We start from the raw sequence: 21279 nt of genomic DNA, 5'->3' as shown, positions 1-21279 counted from the left end.
AAGTAACTCTTGGATTGACACATCCAGCTGGGCAGCGTCAAGGTTACCCCTGTCTGTTCCGAGCCTGATCTGACTAATGCATCATGCCCTGTCTTGTTCCCGTTGCTGCGAGTTAACCTAGCAAAAGCACCGTAACTACAGCTTTTTCTTCACATCAACTAATCCATCATGTCTGTGATGCTGGTTCACGATCGTGGCATCCGTCGTCGAGCCTGTGGACGCTGCCATCGGCAAAAGCTGGCCTGTCGTCGCAGCAACAACAGCGAAAGCTGCCTGCGTTGCGTGCGAGCAAATGTTGCCTGCGTATCTGGCCCATTGCGCCCACCTTATCGCGCCACTCCATCCTATATGGCGGCGCAGCAGCCAGTTGAAGCGCCACCTTGGACGCAAAACAATGGAGCTTCTATAGCCTTGGGTAAGTTGCTTCTTTGAAACTTTTAAATAATAAAAATCCCCCCAAAAAGCTTTAGACTCAATTCCAGCTCACATCGAGAAACTAGATCCGGATGACGCTCAATTCAGAGAAGATGCAGATAAGCAGACCAGTTGCTGGTCTACCAATTTGTTCCATATCCATCCAGAGCTAGATACGACCGTGGACTTTGCTCCAGAGCAGCCTCTCTGCGAAGGCTTTGCCTCTGTCCAAGGTCTAACCAGTCCCGGTCTCAGTACTATTCTTGGCCTGCACGATGATAATATTGAGCGCCAGCAAGAGCCAGATGCAGATATAAGCGGCAGCATTACACCACCAAAAGAAGGCGACCTCATGGCGTGGATTGCCAAAATCTCCCAGCTCAATATTGGATTGCACCAAAATCTGCATTCTATTCCTCCCATTGGAGTTTGGCAGGAGTGCTGGACAAATCCAGCTGGCCCAAACGCAGCTCGGCTAAATGATGAAAAGGATTTGGCCATTGATCGGACTTTGCAGCTCTCCCACCAATATGTCCAAGTGATGAACCACGTCTTCTCATATTTTCACTCCACTGACAAGATTAAAGAAAATGTTTCAGCCACCTTGTCACCATTAGGCGATCCCCCTCAGCTCCTTGTTTTGTCCTGTTATTCTTGTCTTATTGAAACATATGACAAGATTCTGCAGCACATCGAGGCATGTGCTAAAATACGGCTTGAAATGGATGCCAGTGTTGCCGAGGCTTATACCCCAATTGCACTGCCGGGTCTCAACATTGGAACATTTGAGATTGCGCCGTCGTCAACCTTGAAAGTTGTTATTCTCTTACACATCATGGAGGCGATGATGGCTCAAGTTCGGCGCCTAGTGAGCGAGATGACCAAGCCGTCGGATGAAAATGGAACAATGAGTGGCGGTTTAACAGCCAAGACTGGAAATGACAACGATCCAACCAGTATAACACGAGTATCGATGCAGGGGATCCGTGCCAAAGAAAAGGCCATCGTGGAACTCATCAACACTGTGAGGGATCTTGCAGCACAGTGCAAAATTCTCTGATGAATCACGTCCATGTCTCAAGTTGGATGCTAGCAATCTCTTGAAGCCAGATGGATATATTTCAAGGACCGGCTGGAGGAGTCGCCATATGCAAAGCGTTTAATAGGAGGCTGCTTATTGAATACATGGTCAAAAGGATGAAAACACTTACGAGCCTTTATGTGACAATATAAACTACGCGATTTTTAATATCACGTAGGCTGAGGAGTTACGCTAAAATGTCCAAAGTTTGAGCAGCCTCTTTACGATTCTTGCTCGGCTATCCACAAATATCATGAGATCATCGCCGTCGAGCACCTGGAGTGGCAGCTCAGGGACTTGTCCAACCAAAGTGCATTGATTCTTTGCTGGTCGTGGCCAAATTCATCCACATCTACAGCAGTTACAAATTCGGTGTTCCTCGCCAGACTGGGACATCGACTTCGGTAGGCATGACCAGACTTGGCTTAGATTCGGCACTGCCCCTGCACGCCGATAATGGCTTCGAGTAAGATCATGGCCATTGCTGGTTAGCCTCACCGACTGTGGAGATGCAGTCCGATCTTTCGGGATGATATCCGTAGATACTGGTCCATACTTCAAAAGACAGTACACGATGCCGACCGATTCGGTGTTTGGCTCTGAGTTTCGATAAATGGCATTCCTACAAAGTTCGATTGACACAATGTCTCCCATACAACGCTGTTTTGTGTTCCGCCCAATAGGTCACTTGTTTGTTTTCTTCCTTTTACAGCAGTAGAAAGAGGGTGACACCATGAAGACGCCCATCTCTGAAGAAAATGCATTAGCTGCATCCAACTCTGCCTCAGACGACGCCGATACAAAGTCTAAAAACGCTCTTCGCGGCTGGAGATTCTGGGCCGTGTTCCCTGCCATCTGCGTAACATCTCTCTTGTCGGCCGTTGAGTCGACTGTAACTTCAACAGCGCTCCCATTCATCGTTCATCAGCTCAACGCTGGCGGCGTCTATGTTTGGTTTGTCAATGTTTTTTTTCTCACCGGGTATGTTACTTCGTGGATCGACTAACTCTCTTTGCTCATGTATCTGACATGCTTCGAACTGCAGCACCGCTTTCCTACCGCTTTTCGGTCAGATGTGTGATCTTTTCGGCCGCCGATGGATGATGATTGGGGTAGTCGCCATGTTTGCTCTTGGAAGTGGTATAAGTGGCGGAGCTTCCAATGCGGCCATGATGATTGCTGGTCGCGCAATTCAGGGAATCGGCGGTGGAGGCATCAACCTCATGATCGAGCTCATTGTCAGCGACTTGGTCCCCCTTCGCCAGCGAGGTGCATATATGGGAGTTGTCTTTGCTATCTTCTCTCTTGGCACTGCCCTTGGGCCTTTTATTGGCGGCGCCATTGTCCAAAACACATCGTGGCGATGGGTCTTCTTCATCAACTTGCCTATTGCTGGGGTTGCCCTGGTTCTGCATGTTCTATTTCTGCGAGTCAACTACGATCGCCAAACAGCCATTGCAATAAAGCTCAAGAAGATTGACTACGTGGGCAATGGAATACTCATGGCCAGCGTCGTGGCCGTCCTGATTGCCTTGTCCTGGGGCGGCTCAAAGTATGCCTGGTCTTCATACCATATCCTCGCCCCATTGCTGCTCGGAATTGCCGGCATGGCCGTGTTCCACTGGTACGAAACCATGCCGTGGGTGAAGAATCCGACGCTTCCATCACGAGTCTTCACTCGACGAACACCAGCTGCTGCCCTGATGCTTGCCTTTATCAACTTCATGCTGCTCTTTTGGGCGATTTATTTCTTTCCCATTTATTTCCAAGCAGTGCAGCGCATGTCGCCCATCATCTCCGGTGTTGCACTGCTTCCGACTGTTTTGCTTTCTGTTGTGACTGGCATTGTTGCCGGTGTCATCTTGACCAAGACTGGCCGATATCGTCCACTGCATATAGCCTCGTTCGCCTTGATTACTCTAGGCTTCGGTCTTTTTTCGCGTTTCAATGCTTCTACTTCGAGGGCAGAGTGGATCATTGTGCAGTGCATTCCTGCCATCGGCCTGGGTTTCATGATGACGGCCAACCTGCCCGCAGTTCAGGCCGATCTCCCAGAGTCCGATACAGCACTGGCTACGGGAGCTTTTGCTTTTATGAGGGCGTATGGTTCAATCTGGGGGATTTCAATTCCCGCCGCCATCTTCAATGCCCAATTCGACTCACTGCTCCATCTTATTGACGATGTCGGCATCCGCGACCGGCTCTCCAATGGAAAAGCTTACTCGTATGCAAACGCGGAACTCATCAACAGCTTCCCAGATGGACCTCGTGCCCAAGTGATCGAGGTATACACTCGCAGCCTCAGATTAACATGGTACGTTTCTCTCGGGTTCGCCGTGCTAGGATTTCTGCTATGCTTTGTTGAGAAGGAGATTGATCTACGGCAAACTCTAGAAACTGACTTCGGGCTTGAGTCTGAGACAAAGGATGCTAAGAAATCGAATGAAAAGGTTACAAGTCTTTAAAAGCCAGCCAAGGGTAATAAATGGTTTTAAACTGGATGAATACACTCAGGTGTATGTATGAATTGTTTATTTCCTCTTGAATTTATAATATTTCAATTTTTGCCCAGATTATTGCATATATTTATCCCGCGTCCGATATGTGAAGCAGTTTATATGTAGGCTTACCCTATGGCTGGCGTTTTAAGCATTGGGCATTTTTCTCCAGAGGCGATAGAGCCACAGCGGCCACTAAAGCTGTCCAGTAGCGCTGCAGCAACGCGCCCTGTAATTGAGCGACTGTATGCCAACATCTCCAGTCGCTAATGCCAATTTTTCTATCAATAGGTTTAATGTATTTCTATAATCAAAGCGGCTTTGTACACATGAATGCGAACCAAAATTCCAGAAGCAGAGCCATAACGCAGCAAAGGCACATATGCCTATGTGGATACGCACTGAGAGCACTATAGTTGGAGCTTCAATAGCATATTCGGGCTATAGCTCTGGGCGCTGACCACTCCAGCTATTATAGTAGATCGACATCAAAAGCATCAGGCTGTAACAAATAGGGAAAAAGTTTATGGAATCAATAATTATAGTTTTCTCTTTTTTAAAAATCTTTCCATGCATAAGCAGTTGATAATTTGCCCTTACTTAATGAGGGTATAACTGTTCAAAGTCTGTTGCTCAACGCGTGTTAGCTTTACATTAGTATTGCTTACCTATCTGTCAGTGGTTACATTGAAAGCAATTGTCTTGTATCACCGGGCTGAATTCGGATGATGGCAGTTGATTCCGTCTATTTACCTCGAATCATTTTATCTTGTACATGCGAGGTATTTAAATAGAGGCACATCCAATTAATCTGTTAAACAGTCTCTAACCTGCTCCATTCACCGCGATTCAGCCGCCATGGCACAATGCCCAGTCCTGATAATGATGCACGGCGGTGGCCACGCCCACCCGAAATACTTTGAGGCCTTGGAGAATAAACTACAAGCCAAAGGGTTCATTACCGTCGCTGGTGCTAATCCCTCAAACGGTGCCGTTAATTTCACGCCGGGCCAATCTTTCTACGACGACGCTGCTTACTGGAGAGACAAGATGCTGTCATTCATTGACAATGGGCAAGATGTGGTGGTATTTATGCACTCGGTTGCAACTCTGCTCGGGATCGAGGCTGCAAAGGGCCTTGCAAAAACAGACCGAGCAAAGGCTGGCAAAAAGGGAGGCGTCGCTCACCTCATATTCCTGGCTGGTTACTTGCCCAACGAAGGCGATAATGCCTTTTCTTTCTATGATGGGTCGCGTGCAACTTGCCCTGCAATGGTGGAGTTTTCAAAGGTACTTTTGTTACTGCATCGAAGAAGACTCATCTCTCGACATGGACTCAACAGCAGTGCTTTGCTAATGACCATTAGTTGAATGGAGTTGATGTCGGTGACCTCCGGCCATATCACGATTACTTTTACTCCGATATGAACAAAGAGGAGCGCGACTATTGGAAACAGTACATGAGCTATCAAGCAGTCGAATTCTTCACGCTGCCAGTAACTCATGCTACTTGGAAAGACGTGCCATGTAGCTGGATATACACCGAACTGGATCAAGTCATTCCTGTGGACATTCAAAAGCAATTCATTCTAGAAGCCCAGCAGGATGCGGGTATTCATATTCGGACGTTCAGTCTACAGTCTGGCCACTCACCATTTCTAAACATGCCTGACAAAGTGGTTGAGATTATCCAGACGGTATACACCGAAAATGAGCTGTAAGCTACTAGCATACATGAAGAACACTGTGGCCCCTAAAAAGGCCCCTTGCCTTATCAAACCCACACTCTTTTCAATCCAGCTCGTGTATTTGTGCCCAAGTCATATGCCAAGAATCGTCGAGGACATGAGCAATCTCCTCCGACAGCCTGTCCGGGTCAGGCGGGTTTCCCTCGCTGTCAAACGAAAACACCACCCGCCAGTCACCCACCATCTTTAGCTGATCGCCAGTCAGCACCAGTCCAGACCCCTCGTCGAGGAAGGTGATGTTGTCTTGAGGACAGCGTCCAAGGCCCCAGTCCTTGAAGACGTCTCCCCACATCAAGTCGCCGGGCTCCAGCACAACCTGGATTTCCCCGAGGTTCTCCAACTGGTAGACACCGGAGAGTCCGTTATAACGGGTGGCCGCCTCGTACCAGTCGATGGCGATGTCATCGTCAGTCCGGATCTGCAGCCGCTGGATCTCGGATCGGTGGGAGAGCATGTCCGAAACGGCGTAGAGGCTCGAGACGCAGAAGATGTCGAGCTCAAAGTTGACCCACGTCCAGCGCGGCTCGGTGCCCGCGGTGAATGCGCGCTTATAGGGCGCCTGCTGGCGAGACTCGCTGCACACATGCATGAGAGCCGGAGGCGGCGTTGACGAGGTCTCGTAGAGGATGTCTTTGCCCTGCTGGCGGTGCTTGTTGCTGAAGCTGCCCTTTGCGCGCACCTTGTTGATGGTGATGTGGCGAGGCGCTACTGCCAGGCTCCAGATGAGGGAGCGAAGCTCAAAGGGAAGGCTGGCGAAAGACATGTGAGTCTGTTGGAGAGGAGCTGAGCTGAGCGTCGTTTGGGCCACTGGTAGAGATGCGGCGGAGACAGGACAGAAACAGATGAATGCGTGGATAGGAATAGGAATGCCCTCGGGAATGTCCTAATCGGGATAATACACCACAAGTCATCGAAAACGTGTTCCTTTTTATGAGTCAGGGATCCATGTCTGATCCGATCGGCTGGCTGCGGTTGTTGTTCAGCTCCGCTGCCAAGGCCTCTCTCTGGCAAGGTTAGAATTTATGGTTAAAAAAAGCCGCCAACCACACGGCCGGGCACTAATAGCGGGTAGGTCTGTTGACAAGGTATCAATAAATGCTCTAGCATCTGTAAAACTAACTCGGTGTATACAGTATGATTCACATTTTACACTTGATGATTGCATAGTGCCAAGTTTGGCATATAGGCAAGAGCAATAAGTATATTCATCTTTTAATATAATAGGCGAGCCTAGTTTGTTACGTGGAATACCTTGTATTCGACACTTTCAATACCGGCAGCCCCCATGATGAAACTTACACGCGCAATCAAGACGGCAAAGTTCATCCACCTGTACTCTTGACTCGCCGTGCTGCACTTGACTATCTCAAAGCCGTACGGCTCCGTGATGCCTGTCGTATTATTGCCCGGATCCTCTCCTGCTCGGCCATCCAAAGCCAGCATAGTTGCTCGATCAAGATAGTCGAATCCCGATACGGTGAGGCGTAACAGCTCTCCATTCGAGTCTTTGGCGATTAGCCGCAGATCCACCTCAGCGACATTGTCATCGACGAATCGAGTGAGATAGTCTCCTCCGCCCGCGTTTACATCTGCAATATGGGTGCCATCTACGCCAGTGATTGTACCACCCGTGATTTCGAACCAATTTGCCTTTCCTCTTGGAGTTTCGCCGACATTGACTGGTGCTTTTGGCGTGATTGCCATTGTGAAGACGTGCTTGAGGGTGGGTGTTGACATTCTCAAGGCTTGTATAGGTAGGCCGGCTGTCGAGTCAAGGTGTAGAAGATCAATGGATGAATTAGTTGTAAGCAACTCTGTGTATGTGGAGAATAACAGAGAAATGTTTTGGCTGCTTCGGAAATGGGCAGCCAAGTTCTTTATATGAGCGAGCTGTTGAGGGCTGCGATGGTCTGACTAATAATTGAACGGCTTACGTGAATAAGACATGTATCATGAAGTAAACCTGCCTATCCAATGGCATAGAAGAAGCTACTGCACATATTACCGCGACGTGTAAAGCAACTAGTGGCCGCATTAGCGAATCTACGTCATGTATGTATCTTGGATATGCAATACTTCCCTACTCTATGGAGAGAATAGCATCGTGTGGTAGCAGAAGCTGACGCTACATGCGCTTGTCCCATTTTGTATATTGCCCTTGCATACACTAGAAGGCGATTCTTCTCTACCGGTGCTTGATTGGGCTTGATTCCACATTATAGCCTCTTGATTTGCCTTAGAAGAGGGGTAGAGCTCCGCCATTGCCGCATAATCAGAAGCAAATGCGAAGAGTCACGACGGCTACGCATTTCGTAATGCTTACCAAAGACACGATCAATAGTATATCGCTGATTGTTTGTCAGAAGAATAGCAAGTGCAAGAAAATCCTTTAGGAAGTGTTTATTGTCATTAGGTTTAGTCATTCCGTATTTACCGGGCACGTCAATTGATTTGGACCCTCGTTTGCACGTAATTATAATACACTCTGCTTGAGAGACACTATCTAATAGTACACCCTTATTTACATGCATCATAACTCATCCTTTGTATCCGTCTTCTCCCTGGCTCCGTCTTCCAAGCCCCTCTTGACAATGGAACTCAGAATCTCATACACAACCTGCGCTGCTGCCAACGCCGTCTCTTCACCTCGTCCCTGATAGGCCGGACTGACCTCCACCACGTCGGCACCGACAATATTCAATCCTTCAATTCCCCTCAAAATTCGGATAAACTCTCTGGTAGTCCAGCCGCCGGGCTCAGGAGTTCCAGTGCCAGGTGCGAAAGCGGGATCCAGCACATCGATATCGACAGACAGATAGACCGGGTCCTCGGTCCCCAACACCGACATGATACCGTCAATAATGCCCTGTGTACCAATATCGTCAATCTCGTCGGCCGCATAGCGCACCCAGTTCTGGGCGGTATCCGATTCGTGATCGGCCCAGTCGGAGCCGCTGAGACGGGTGCGCAGACCAGCGTGGACAGACTGGCCTGTCGATGAGTTTGACAAAAGTCCCTCCTGGTTGGCCATCCAGAACATGGAGCCGTGAGTGAAATGCGTTGATCCCCAGGCTGACGGGTATGCGGCGGGATTCCAGGTGTCCAAGTGAGCTATCGTCAATTAATTTTGTCTTCTACTCTCAGCTGGGTATATCGTGGCACATACCGTCAAAATGCAGTACCCGAACCGGCTTGCCGTAAATCTCTTTCAACGACCTCAGCGCAGGCAGTGCCAAACTGTGATCGCCGCCGAGAGTGATGAGCTTCGGTCGACCTTTGCTTAGAGAGCTTATCGGCTGAGCCCTGCCAAGATTCTTGAAGGCCTGTGTCATCTGCTCGGTGGCAATATTGTTGTCAAACGGCGTGATGGGAATATCTCCGCAGTCAATGATTTTCGCCCAGTTCTGGTAGGGATTGATGTTTGCGCGCGGGTTGAATGCGCGTAGCGACGTCTGACGAGAAGAAGCTTGTCTTATAGCTCTGGGACCAAATCGGGCGCCTGTGAGAGGTGAGTAAATAGCCATGTGCTGGGTAATGCGATAATTGTTACCTGGTCTGAAGGAAACGGCAGTATCGAAAGGCGCGCCGATAATTGCAATGTCGTATTTCTCTTGAGGGTTTGTGAGGCACTTGACGTAGTCGAGATGGGCAAAGGACCCGATGCCGTTGAAAGCCCACTGCATCTTGTTAGCAAGAGCCTGTAAATTCAACAATCGACTTCATCACACACCTCGTGCCCCCATTTTGCCTCCAACTCATCCAATTCCTCTTTGCTCCATTCCTTCTCATCGCCGTGCCTGCCACAGCTGTAGCCTGAGCCAGCCAAGGCGAGGATGCTGAGCCATGTAATGAACTTCATTTGGAGATACGCAACGCTCGATAACCACCTAGAAAGAAAACCCAAAGGAACGATACAAACGAAATCGCTTTATCAGCAAATTTTGCCTTCTACGTCTACCTTTTATATGACTGCTCTGCTTAATAGTTGGAGTTTCGCCTTCTCCACATTCTCCACACGGCGTCAACGGCGGGGGTTTCTGGGGAAGCTTCTTCTTCTATGAAGCCCGAGATCGGCCGCGAATAGGCGCATTCTGGTTGCTAAAATGGTGCCAAAGTCGATAAGCCACAGACCTATGCTCAACGCCAGCACCAAAGTCAACGCATGAGCTGGTAAAGATCTACCCGGCTCTTTGGGAGTTTTACAAGACAATCTCAAGTATTTATTGTTTGTTCTCCATGTCAGTTATGGTTCCCCGATCCAAGTCGTCGGCACGTGGCTTGATAAAACTGGAGTCTCGCTTCTTGGCTGCAACCTCGCTCGGCTGTTAAGCAACCCTTACAGATTACGCGTGTTGAAGTACCGATAAGAACCAGCCAGCGCTAGAAATAGTCTACGCCTCTAGAAAGCGCCCTTTTAGCTCGCTCAAGTTCCGAATCCGCCAATTCTTGGCGTGGTGAATAGATATCTCTTGCATCTTTGACGACCTGGGAGTTTCTTCTACCAAGTGATGCATAAGAATGGCTCATACCGTCTTTACATCTGTCACCTTGGAGTAAAGGGAGCTACTATTTATAAGCTCTTCAACTCCCTCCTTTCTTCTTTCCTCCGGCCCATTTCCTTCTGCGAATAATACGATCCATCAACCTTCTTCGCCATGGCTGACAAGCTCAATGCCCCGGACTCTGTGTCCATATCCCAATCCCACGTGGAAGAGACAAAGTTTGCACAGCCCGAAGAACAGCTCAAGAAGCGATTCACCCTGCTGTCTGTCATTGCCTTTGGCTTCACCACAATGAACTCATGGGTGGCCTTTGCCTCTGGCGTTGCTGTCCCGCTTTCCTGCGGCGGCGGCCCAGCCCTCATCTACGGCCTCATCGTCGCCGGAATCGTCATGGCCACAATCAACATTGGCTTTGCCGAACTTGCATCTGCATTTCCATCGGCCGGCGGCCAATACCACATCGTTTACATGACTTTTCCAAAATCGACACGTCGAGTCGCCGCCTTCTTCACGGGCTGGATATCCGTGATTTACATCATGGCGGCAACGGCGTCGTGCAACTTCTTTGTCGCCGGCTCGATTCTCGACCTCGTCAACTTGTGGAACGACGGCTACGAAATACAAGCTTGGCATACATATCTGCTGCATATCCTGCTGAGCATCATCGCATTTGGGGCGACGTCTCGGTTCCCCACTGCCATTGGAAAACTGGGCGTTTCAATCCTTGTGCTGTCTATTGTTGGCTTTGTGGCCTCGCTGGTTACGCTGCTTACCGTCCAGGAAACGAAAAAATCTTCCGATTTTGTCTTCAGGCAGTATACGAATGTCAGTGGATGGTCTGACGGATGGGCCTTTTTCATCGGCGTTACTGGATGTCTCTGGGCATACAGTGGCGTTGATGCCCCAACACATGTTTCTGAAGAAGTTGCGAACCCGAGTCGAAACGTCCCCATTGCCATCATCACCACCATGGCTCTGGGAATCGTCACAGTCCTTGCCTGGAACATTGCGCTCATGTTTGTTGTCACCGATCTCCAGGCCCTCGTCGAATCTGGCGTTCCCATTCTAGAGGTCTACAACCAAGCCCTCAACTCAAAAGTGGCCACAACCATCTGGGCTGTCTACTACATCGTCATGTTCTACGACATTGTCCTCAACCTCTTCATCTTCGCCGGCCGAACAATCTGGTCGCTGTCCCGCGACGGCGGCGTCCCCTACTCCAAATTCATCTCTCATCTCAACTGGGCAAGTCCCGTTCGCGCCAGTGCAATCATGCTTGTCTTGCAGATCATCATTGGTGTTCTCTACGTGGCATCGGCCACAGCGTACAGCAGTTTCATCAACCTCACTCTCTTTGCGCTCAACATTACGGTTGCGCTGCCTCAGGCTGCTCTCCTGTTGCGAGGCCGCAGCATTCTCCCTGAGCGAGCCTTTTCTCTTGGAAAGTTTGGCTACGTTACAAACGCCACTGCTACGCTCTTTGTAATTTTCTTTTCTGTTTGTTTCTGCTTCCCTGTTGGGTATCCTGTCACTGCAAGCACGATGAATTATTTAATTGTTGTCATGGCCGTCGGCCTAGTTGTGACGGCACTTGTATGGGCTGTCAAGCTGCGAAAAACCTTTACCGGCCCTCAGTTGGACAGTTATGAAGGTGATTTTCATCACTGAGATTTGTATATGAGCGAAACCCCTATCTCGATGGAGAAGAAGAAAAGGATTAGATAGCACCACGATAATAATTACAAGCATCATGATAACTCTCATTTCTCCGATTAACTGCTCCACCGTCTCCAACCCCACACACCACACCGACGGCGAAACAAAGAAGGCTGATTCAGCAAATGATGGTCCAAGGGGCGATAACTCGTTCTAGTGCCATCTCCATTATGTACGAGTTATCCCAAAGCAACTAGCGCTCTCACGTATTAACTTTGTGGACTCAGTTTAACCCGATACAACCACTTTGCCACGCCCTTAGATAAAGAAGTTCCCCGCGCTTTGTGTTCCAGCTGCTATCAACCGCATGTCCACCTTCTCCGCATTCTCCACACACCTGATAGACACGGCTGTTATCTCCAACCAGGACCGCTAATAAGATAACAGGCTCGCCGCCCTTGACGCCGCGCATGGACGCTTCCGACTCTCGGTTTCTCTGTCACTTGTTTCTCTGCCTTTGGAAGATCCATCTCATATAACCTGCGTGGTAGGGACTGCCTGCTGCGTAAATCTCGTCATCAAACGTCAAACGTCACCCCACTGTTGTCTGCCGCCATTGACGCCCATCTCGCTCCTAGAGTCGCAATGTCGACGCTGCCGGTCTCGCTATTGCCGGCTTCAAGGCCGCAGCCGATTCCCCAGCGCAAACTGATCAAGAAGGGCGGCTACACGCGACAACGCCGCGGATGCCTGACCTGTCGACAGCGCAAGAAGAAATGCGACCAGGGGCTGCCGATTTGTGGGCACTGCTCACGACTCAACCTTGTTTGCAAGCTCGAAAAGCCCCGAGAGGTTGTTTCGAGCGCTGGCGGGGAAGATGCTGCCAGAGACTCGGGTTCTGAACGGCGCCAACGCTGGGACCATGACAACTCTGCTTCTCCACAGGCCGACAATGTTTCCGAAGTGTTGAGGGTTTCAAAGATCTTTGAGCCGCTAGACTTTGTGCGGCCTAAGGACTCTGTTGATCATCTGAGCTCTAGTCGGAGGACCATGATGCGATACTACACTTCCACCCTGGCCATTATGCTATCCGCAACCGCTGAAAACAACTGCTTCTTATCCGGTTAGTTGATTACAACTTTGTCTGCGTCTAGAGTTTCCCATCTAATAGTGGATCTAGTCCTGCTGCCAATGGCCTTTGACTGCGGTACCCTCCTGGATGCCATGGCTGCATGGTCTTCGGCCCATCTGGCCCTACGAGACCCCAGTTTCCACAACGTCTCTCTGCAGCATCGCGGCAGGGTTCTTAGCAACCTTGGCGCCGCTCTTAACGGCAATAACCTTTCTGGGGAAATGTGCCTGGCTATAACCATGGCTATGTGCTCTATGGAGACCATCTCGGATGCAACTACTAGCGGTTGGGCACACCATCTGCTTGGTGCTGCGGCCGTCCTTCAGTCTGGTAGCTCCGATGTTCAAGAAGGGGCGCTGCAAAAGTCACGAACCATCATCAACAGCTACTGGCTGGAATCAGTTGAGAGGAAGTGGCTGGTGAGGAACTTTGCGTATCATGATATCCTGATGAGCGTTTCGCTGGACCGAAGACCGCTCATCTCCGGCGACTATTGGATGTCTGCGGATGACGAGATGGCCGATCCATACTTTGCATTTGCGTCCAAAATCATGCTTTTAACTTCAGAAATCAGCGTCTTGAATGCAGATTGCGCCGACTACGAGCTGTTGCTTCACGACGAGGGCAGCAGCCCAGAAGAATACGACTATTCCAGCATCTTTGAAGCATTACCGTCACAATCCAAATACGATACATTTCTCCAAAGAGCCCGCAGCATCGCTGATGAACTTCGAGAATGGGAATGTCCAGCTGTTTCCGCCGACACACCGCTCGGGTTCCTCAGCCAAACATATCAAAGCGCAGGGCTCATATACCTCCACTACGTCTTGCAGAAATACTTTCCACAGCACTCGGCCGATATACTAACAGAAGGAATTGACGTGTATGTCGAGTCAGTTTGTGATGCTGCGCAAAAAGTGCCCGAAGGATCGCTAGCCGAGTGCTCGTTACTGTTTCCACTGTTTATTGCTGGCGGGGAGGCGAAGGATGCAACACACATTGAGCGAATCAAGAATAGGCTTTACACGATGAATAAGTGGAGGAGGTTCCGGAATGTGAATGCCTGCAGGGAGGTTTTGGAGGAACTTTGGGAGCGGAGGAGTGAGGCAAGAGAAACTGAGACACTGAGTTGGAGGGATATTGTCAGGCAACGAGGCTGGCAGCTTGCACTGTCGTAGGATTGATGGTTTAACGAGTCACATGTCAACTTGCGAGTATATTTAGCGTGCATATCTTCCTATAATGAGTTAGGATTGTTCATCTTCAAAAGATTTTCAGATGTGTAGACGTCTGTATGAGTGATGTGGGACAGCCAGGAGTGTATGAGTTATGAAGCATTCGAATAAGTTTATTGTTACACCTATGTAATAAGCTTCTCTCAATTCATACCGACAAGTCAAACTCTTAGCTGTGGTAGCATGCAAAGGACTTGTATTAGCAAACGCTACCAACACAAGTTCTATGGCTGTTAGACCAATCGGCACAAATATACCTTCCACTGTATCCTTGATCTTTGTAAAAACAACACTGGCAGTTGGCATGCTAGCAAGAAACGATATTAGCCACTGTGCTGTTTTGGTAGTTGTGACAGAAACCCATCTCGGCGTATGCGTGCTTATGTGGAAACTCAAAGGAAGCCTTTTTCATATCTACGTCAGGATGTATTCCCCATGTTTGTACTACCATAACGTCGTGGATCTGTGGGAAGTTGCCAGTACATGAAAGGATCGCAAAATCTCACGCAGAGGGCATCAATACCCCACGCAGGGGTGAGATTACCCCACGAACGGAGATGGTCGCTACGAAGGCCCAGTTGCCGATCATCCACTTAGAATTCTTAAAATGCCCGGCCGCTATTGGTGACTGGTCAGTTGATTCAACCACTCTATTCCGGAAGATTAAAGGTGGGTTTCCGTCAAGGCTGCGGTAATAACCAGGGTATCTTGCTCATGAGAAATACGCTCTCTTCTCAAGCCAGCCTTTGAACTGCCAGGCTTCAACATTAGTGCAGTACACATTAGTGTTTAATATTAATTTGTCAGCCATGGATAACATAGCGAAAAAAGCTTCGTACTGGATTGAGACCGAAGACTGGCACACTGCCGGTGAGCCATTTCGTATCGTCGACAAACTACCGGCTGGATATCTTCCAACCTCACCCACAGTGGCTCAGAGACGGCTCGAGATCACGACGGCTTCAAACCACCCTCTGGATGAGCTCCGTCGGCTGCTATGCCATGAGCCGCGCGGCCATGCCGACATGTACGGCGGCTTTATCACGCCCCCAGACGACCAGGGCGCTCACTTTGGGGTTCTGTTCTGGCACAAGGACGGCTTTTCTACGGCTTGTGGTCACGGCACTATCGCGCTTAGCTATTGGGCTATCGCTCACGGCATTGTCAAGGTTATTAAGCCCGATGAAACACTCGACGTAGTGGTCGATGTGCCTTCGGGCCGTGTAGTGGCACGGATGGGAATAGAGAATGGGAAACCAGTACATGCCGACTTTATCAACGTGACCAGCTACCAGCTAGCAAAATCGCTACCTTTAGCCATCCCTTCATGTGGGCTTGATGTCAACGTGGATTTGTCTTTTGGCGGCGCAGTCTATGCTACCTTGGATGTGGCCCAGCTTGGGATAGAGGTTGAGCCTGAGAATGCCGATCGCTTCATTCAGCTTGGTCGAGAGATCAAGGCTTTGCTCGGCACCAGAGCTCACTACGGTCCGTACGACTGCTATGGAGTCATCTTTTACAGTGAGGGGGATTGTCAGGCCGAGAGGAATATGATTAAGCAACGCAACGTCACCATCTTCGCAGACGGGCAGATTGACCGTTCCCCATGTGGTTCTGGGACCTGCGCGAGGTTAGCCGTTTTGTATGCACAAGGCAAGCTGGAGCCCGGATCTTCAAAGCTTTTACACAGCTCCATAATCGGCTCAAAGTTCGAGGCAGACATTCTGTCTGAGGCGCAAAGTCCAGTAGATGGATTCCCGGCCTGCATTCCACGTGTTAGGGGTCGGGCGAGTTTGGTTGGACGAATGAAGTTTTTTATTGACCCAGACGATGAAATCTACCCGGGCTTTTTGCTACGGTGAAGGAGTTACCAAACTGACCTCTTTAGTAGAGTAGATGGATTAGATTCATAAGAACATTAGAGAGAGAAAAAGCTTACGAATCAGTTTCTTTTGTGCAATTCGAAGATGTTGTTGGGCAGATCCCTTCCCACTTTGATATGGGTGTTACGTGTACCACCAAAAGCGTCCAAATATGATCTTGACACTATACTACAATACGCAGCGAAATACAACCGTTTCCCGAGTTTTGGGGTCTTCTAACAGGGGCCTCTTCAGAGTGTCGTCAAGTTACCATCTAGAAGCAATAGAACACACCAAATCAAAGCCATACTTCTTTTGGTCTTTTTTAGAAGTCTCAACATGCTGCTTATTGCCCTCTCAGGAAGTAATGCAAAGATCCTCTTCCAAAAATTGCTTGGGTAGAAGTTGCCAGTTGAACTGCAGCACTCACTTGGTAGGCCATTATCACCCCATCACCACTCGATCAAGAGGTCGGGTCACCTTATTTATACCTGCAACGACCGAGAAAATAGCTGGCGCCAAGGTTGTAGGACTTACTCCAATTCCAGATACCACTAGCATCGAATATAGCAAGAAATTCCGACTATGGTCTAGACTGCCGAGCAGTTTCAGTTTGCAGCCTTAAGTAGAGTTATCGGAGTAATATTTGATGCCGCCGACCTTGCCGTTTCCTACACGATTTTGGTATCCATGCTTCTACACGCCCGAAGGAGGCTACTGGCTATATCGTAGTCTTAAGAGCCGGCAAACCGGCACCTTGGCATTTTCGCCTCGCAGCAATCCTTCGCGGCAATTGTACTTATAGGATTGCCCGAGGATAGCCTACCTAATCTAGACCACTTACGAGCCGGGATGTTTTTTATACATTGACAACAAAACTCTAGACAGAGAAAATCCGGCTGATTTGATATGAGACGTTTTAGTCCAAGCCACGCTTTTTTCGGCCATTGAATCCTATCGGTTCAGTATAGCAAAAGCTGGCACTAAGCCTTTGGCATCTGTAGCAAAATCTGAGAGAATATTGCACCTACAGACCATCTGTATTGGATCATATATATTGTTAAGTAGTGTTAGTTTAATAAGATTGCCGATATTAACCTCACCTCACATAGCTTCTAATGTTATCAGTGTATCTATACAATCTCATTGATGTCCTTTTGCCGCATCAAAGAGGCAGCTGGCTAAAAAGGTTCTATTCAAGTCGCAAAGTGCCGTATATTTAAGTAAGCCCTACTTGAATTTGGCATCTGCTTTCATCAGACAAGTTACTAAAGTGTGTCATGCATACATATATAACGCGTCTATGTAACCTCAAACACGTGGGACTCATGTTCCTTGATTCAGCTACCACACCATCTACTACTACTACCTACTACTGCACTGCCTCGCAAAATTGTTACCAACGACAGTTAGCTTGATACTAGGTAATTTATAAAGAAAGGCCCACTGCCGAAGTTCGCGAGGGAATCCGGTAGGTGCCGACAGTCCGACCCCTGTGTGAAGGATTGAGCCGAAAATACTATTACTGCCAGGGGTTATAATTTGGTCTTTGTTTCGCAAACTATTGCTCCCAGCGACGGCATAGTTTGAAACCGGCTAGTTAAGTGTTGTTGCAAAGCATTAGAACCTAATGAAGCAACTTCTACTCAATACAGTTGTCAAGAAACATACTGACTCAAGTCACTGCATCCAATAGTTTGTTGACATACTATTTGAGGTTAAAGCCAGTTGCGTTCGGCGTAAACGGTGCTGCCTGGAAGGAATGTCGCTTATCATAGCACTAGATAATAATAACCGGCGCTAACCACAAAGGTTATGCATAGCTACTCAATTATAAGCAGTTCCTGGACATTGAAAGTAGAACGCGTATTCCTTGTAAGCTACGGCAATACTGACACGAGTAGTGCGAAAAGGCGTAAGGAACCTTTGATCTTGAAGTCGACAAAGGCATAAATTAACCCATTGTAGTAGGATAGAAAAGAAGCAGAAAATGACAGTCCATGCTGGCTGAACTGATGTCGAGATGAATCACTCTTTGCTGCGTATACTTTAGATGATGAATACATGTAGAACACGGCTTGGCAACTATTTTCATCCACCCTTCTCCTGAATCGGAGTTGTATTGAGCCACCCTTCGGGCCTAAATATCCTGGACCTGGAAAGACGGATCTTTTAAGCCGCACATCTACCAAAAGAGAAGGTTGTGAGCCTCATACCATGTTCAAATCACGGTACATCTTTGCATCCGAGCCAATCATGTTCAACTAGCGTAGCTATAGGATTCAGAGAGCTACTCTTACTGTCTGATAGTGACCGAATATGGACAGCCTCAACAAGTCTTTTCTTCGAATTCCGGGAGACTCTATTGTCAGCATCATCGGGATCGAACTGGACGAGAGCAAGGATTTGAAGGGGAAATTAAATTTTAGCATCGGCAAACAAACCTACCAGACGATTTTGAAGATGTGAGTGCAGTACTCAGTAAGAGAACTATCTATAAAGACAGACCTCGCCCCAGAGCTGTTTCATGACATCTCCATCAATATCAAGTACTTCAATTGCCTTGTATCAGACACTTTCAATCCTTTTTGACGCTATTCGCTGTATCTAAAATGGCTCGCTTGTCTTACATCTCGCTACTTGGCCTTGCCAGCTCCGTTCTTGCTGCTCCTCAGCCGGCATTGACTGGAACTGAAGGCACGATTGCTTCAACCGTTCGAATTGCTGGTCCTACAGCTGCTCCTAACATTCACGGTCTCGACATTGCCGCCGCTCCTCAGTTCTTGACCATCACCGTCATTAACAGCCATGGTGATGCCATCTCGACCTCGCACGCTCACGACCCCAACGGACCTTCTGCCGTGTCGGGCAATGTAGGTCCCGGCACTATGGCCAATGGTGCTACTGCTGCTTTTGCCGTCCCAACTGGCTGGATTGGTAATGTCGCCATCAACGACGCCGGCTGGGCCATTACTGGCGATGATTCCCTGATTGAGGGTAACTTTGTTGTTCCTCAGGGGTCTACTGACGCAGTGGCCGATGTGGACATCTCTTATGTGTAGGTTAAAGGCTGCCTTTTGCATTCTATTTTTCTCGTCCACTAATGTATCTATAGTAACGGTTTCTCCGTTGCCATTGTTTGCTCTTGCAACGGACAAGTCGTCACTGGTTGCAACAAGAACTTGTTCAACCTCAACTCCTGCGGCGTAAGTGAAGCTGAAGTATATCTGCAGTAAGCAGGGGCTAACGTGATACAAAGAACAATGATGGACAAAACGCTTGCGTGAACCCGCTCCGAAGCGATGAAGGAGCCACCTCTGCTGCGCCCTTCTTCGCCCCCTGCCAGCACGCTGCCTGGACGTATGTCAACGATGGCGCTGCCAACTCCTTTGGGCAGTGCCAGTCCGGTCAAATCACCTGCTGTGTTGGAGCTGCTTGCCCGCCTAACCCTAGACAGCCATAAGGCCTTGGCAATTGAGGCTTAGACTTGTGACAAGGAGAATTTTGCCGGTACTACCATGGAGGTATCGGGCATTTAACATCCCTGTCTTTGTTCATAAATTATCACAAGTACTTATTCTCCGGTACAGTCGCTTTGTATATAGCTTTACGAAATACATAGTTACACAGAATTATATGTCAGTTACACAAATCAATGCGTCTTATTATCGCAACCCCATATATAACGAAACTTAAGCTGTATCTTCAGATGGAGCTTTACATATCACTATCTTTTTTTTTTTAATCTACTGTTTATATCTTTTGCTCTTCATGAAATGTTCAATATTATTTATGAATCTAGCAACACAGAATAATTATCTACAAGCCCACAATAAATAAACGTTAGTCTATACAGGTATCTATGAGAGCTCTGGTATCTGCTAGCTACCCTAAGCATGTTCGCCCATACATTGACCTGACTGCTAGTATTAACACGCAGAACGTGACCGCACTATTCGGGAACGTCATCTTTAGTAGTTAACTTTGTTTCATTTGACTATGTATTTGCAAATATCGTATGTACACAAGAATTCATCCTTTTCCCTGACCATGAACTTGAAAATGTCGTATGTACATCAGTATCTCATTCAGCATCGTCATCTTAGTTAGGTCCATTACCAGAGTCATAAGGACTAAAGGCTACCAGAGCCATAAGCACTAAAAGCATATTGAAGTCCCAAAGAAGAGAGGGAAGGTCCACCGTTCTGGAGCAAGTCCTTGCCGTTGTCCGCAGTACCAAAGTAAGAGTAGCGGTAGACGCAAGCGTTGTTATCGAGGAACGGGATCGCCGATCGCAAAAACGTAGCCTCCTGGTCGGGTGTTCCGAGTGCTTGGAACTGTTCGAGCGGTTAGAGTCGTCATTCTTGCTATCGGGTAGAGTCTTTGTGAGCAACATACCTCTGTGATCCAGACCTGACGGCCACCGCCAAGTGAGCAGATGCTATTGACCCAGTTCTCGAAATCGCCTTCCAAGCTCCAGTCATTGTACCAGTGGATGGGGATGAAGTCGATGTGGCAGCCACTGCAGGCCTGCAAGAACTGGCTGATCCAGTTGTAGCCGTCGTTGGAGACAGCAGGAGCACCGAGTTGAGCGTGGCCATAGAAAGGCTCCATGTATTGCCTCCACGCATTTGCAGCATCTCCAGGGCTCAGATTGGCCTGGCTACCCAACTCCGGCTCGTTAAAGGCCAGCAAGTGTCCTGAGCCTCCATTGTTGATCCAGTACCAGGCATTGTCGAACCACTGGGTGGTGTGGTAGCTCTGCGTGCCCCACAGCATGGGTACAAACTCGGCCCAGCTCTGCTTCTGAGAGGTTGTGCTGTCCCAGTTATACTGCCAGTTGACCTGTGAACCATGGCCATTATACGACCCGCCAAACTGCGAGATGGGGATATCATCGTTTGCAGCTAAGCCACGCTTTGGCCATGGATCGGCAAGGGCCAAGGTGAAAAGGGAAGCGGCAACGCTTAACTTTTTGCTGGAGAAAACCATGTTGGCAAAGGGTATGTGAGATTGTGAGAACAAGTTCACAAGTTTTGAAGAGCAAAAGAAGAAAGAAGCAAAGCCTTCTTGACCTGTGAGCAAAAGATTAAAGATGTAATCCAAATGCCACAAACTTGAGAGCGGTGGTGATTCTTCTTGTATTACAAC

General features: G+C 48.6%; 11 protein-coding genes across 11 annotated transcripts; 7 read left to right on the top strand and 4 right to left on the bottom strand.

Moving 5' to 3' along the window:
* The first annotated feature begins 8 nt into the window (after nt 1–8).
* Nucleotides 9–1737, top strand: TrAtP1_002545 (uncharacterized protein). Its single transcript, XM_014085317.2, has 2 exons — nt 9–415; nt 501–1737. Exons 1-2 carry the CDS (start codon nt 169–171, stop codon nt 1472–1474), a joined length of 1221 nt encoding a protein of 406 aa, XP_013940792.2. The 5' UTR covers nt 9–168; the 3' UTR covers nt 1475–1737.
* Nucleotides 1738–2180: 443 nt separating this feature from the next.
* TrAtP1_002544 (uncharacterized protein) lies at nt 2181–3960 on the top strand (the record flags this gene model as incomplete). Its single annotated transcript, XM_014085236.2, has 2 exons — nt 2181–2476; nt 2541–3960. The coding sequence occupies exons 1-2, from the start codon at nt 2229–2231 to the stop codon at nt 3958–3960; spliced, it is 1668 nt and encodes a 555-aa protein (XP_013940711.1). The 5' UTR covers nt 2181–2228.
* An 891-nt stretch (nt 3961–4851) lies between these two features.
* Nucleotides 4852–5714, top strand: TrAtP1_002543 (uncharacterized protein; the record flags this gene model as incomplete). Its single annotated transcript, XM_066111508.1, has 2 exons — nt 4852–5283; nt 5361–5714. The coding sequence occupies 2 exons, from the start codon at nt 4852–4854 to the stop codon at nt 5712–5714; spliced, it is 786 nt and encodes a 261-aa protein (XP_065967584.1).
* Nucleotides 5534–6712, bottom strand: TrAtP1_002542 (uncharacterized protein). The gene has a single exon (XM_014085319.2). It carries the CDS (start codon nt 6502–6504, stop codon nt 5785–5787), a length of 720 nt encoding a protein of 239 aa, XP_013940794.2. The 5' UTR covers nt 6505–6712; the 3' UTR covers nt 5534–5784.
* A 259-nt stretch (nt 6713–6971) lies between these two features.
* TrAtP1_002541 (uncharacterized protein) lies at nt 6972–7583 on the bottom strand (the record flags this gene model as incomplete). The annotated part of the gene is made up of 1 exon (XM_066111507.1): nt 6972–7583. Exon 1 carries the CDS (start codon nt 7476–7478, stop codon nt 6972–6974), a length of 507 nt encoding a protein of 168 aa, XP_065967583.1. The 5' UTR covers nt 7479–7583.
* A 661-nt stretch (nt 7584–8244) lies between these two features.
* Nucleotides 8245–9928, bottom strand: TrAtP1_002540 (uncharacterized protein). Its single transcript, XM_014085320.2, has 4 exons — nt 9472–9928; nt 9292–9418; nt 8908–9240; nt 8245–8852 (listed from the first exon to the last, which is right to left on the bottom strand). Exons 1-4 carry the CDS (start codon nt 9598–9600, stop codon nt 8272–8274), a joined length of 1170 nt encoding a protein of 389 aa, XP_013940795.1. The 5' UTR covers nt 9601–9928; the 3' UTR covers nt 8245–8271.
* Nucleotides 9929–10396: 468 nt separating this feature from the next.
* Nucleotides 10397–11911, top strand: TrAtP1_002539 (uncharacterized protein; the record flags this gene model as incomplete). The annotated part of the gene is made up of 1 exon (XM_014085321.2): nt 10397–11911. The coding sequence occupies one exon, from the start codon at nt 10397–10399 to the stop codon at nt 11909–11911; it is 1515 nt and encodes a 504-aa protein (XP_013940796.2).
* Nucleotides 11912–12379: 468 nt separating this feature from the next.
* On the top strand, nt 12380–14352 carry TrAtP1_002538 (uncharacterized protein). The gene is made up of 2 exons (XM_014085322.2): nt 12380–13022; nt 13080–14352. Exons 1-2 carry the CDS (start codon nt 12545–12547, stop codon nt 14207–14209), a joined length of 1608 nt encoding a protein of 535 aa, XP_013940797.1. The 5' UTR covers nt 12380–12544; the 3' UTR covers nt 14210–14352.
* A 723-nt stretch (nt 14353–15075) lies between these two features.
* Nucleotides 15076–16128, top strand: TrAtP1_002537 (uncharacterized protein; the record flags this gene model as incomplete). The annotated part of the gene is made up of 1 exon (XM_014085323.2): nt 15076–16128. The coding sequence occupies one exon, from the start codon at nt 15076–15078 to the stop codon at nt 16126–16128; it is 1053 nt and encodes a 350-aa protein (XP_013940798.1).
* Nucleotides 16129–18668: 2540 nt separating this feature from the next.
* TrAtP1_002536 (uncharacterized protein) lies at nt 18669–19591 on the top strand (the record flags this gene model as incomplete). The annotated part of the gene is made up of 3 exons (XM_014085070.2): nt 18669–19186; nt 19244–19334; nt 19388–19591. Exons 1-3 carry the CDS (start codon nt 18741–18743, stop codon nt 19589–19591), a joined length of 741 nt encoding a protein of 246 aa, XP_013940545.1. The 5' UTR covers nt 18669–18740.
* A 557-nt stretch (nt 19592–20148) lies between these two features.
* TrAtP1_002535 (uncharacterized protein) lies at nt 20149–21120 on the bottom strand (the record flags this gene model as incomplete). Its single annotated transcript, XM_014085100.2, has 2 exons — nt 20149–20465; nt 20527–21120. The coding sequence occupies 2 exons, from the start codon at nt 21118–21120 to the stop codon at nt 20262–20264; spliced, it is 798 nt and encodes a 265-aa protein (XP_013940575.2). The 3' UTR covers nt 20149–20261.
* Between the last annotated feature and the right edge of the window lie 159 nt (nt 21121–21279).

This window comes from Trichoderma atroviride, chromosome 1, assembly GCF_020647795.1.
Source record: "Trichoderma atroviride chromosome 1, complete sequence".
Taxonomy (NCBI): domain Eukaryota; kingdom Fungi; phylum Ascomycota; class Sordariomycetes; order Hypocreales; family Hypocreaceae; genus Trichoderma; species Trichoderma atroviride.
Note: the sequence above shows the minus strand (reverse complement) of the source record. Positions and strands in the feature narration are given on the sequence as shown.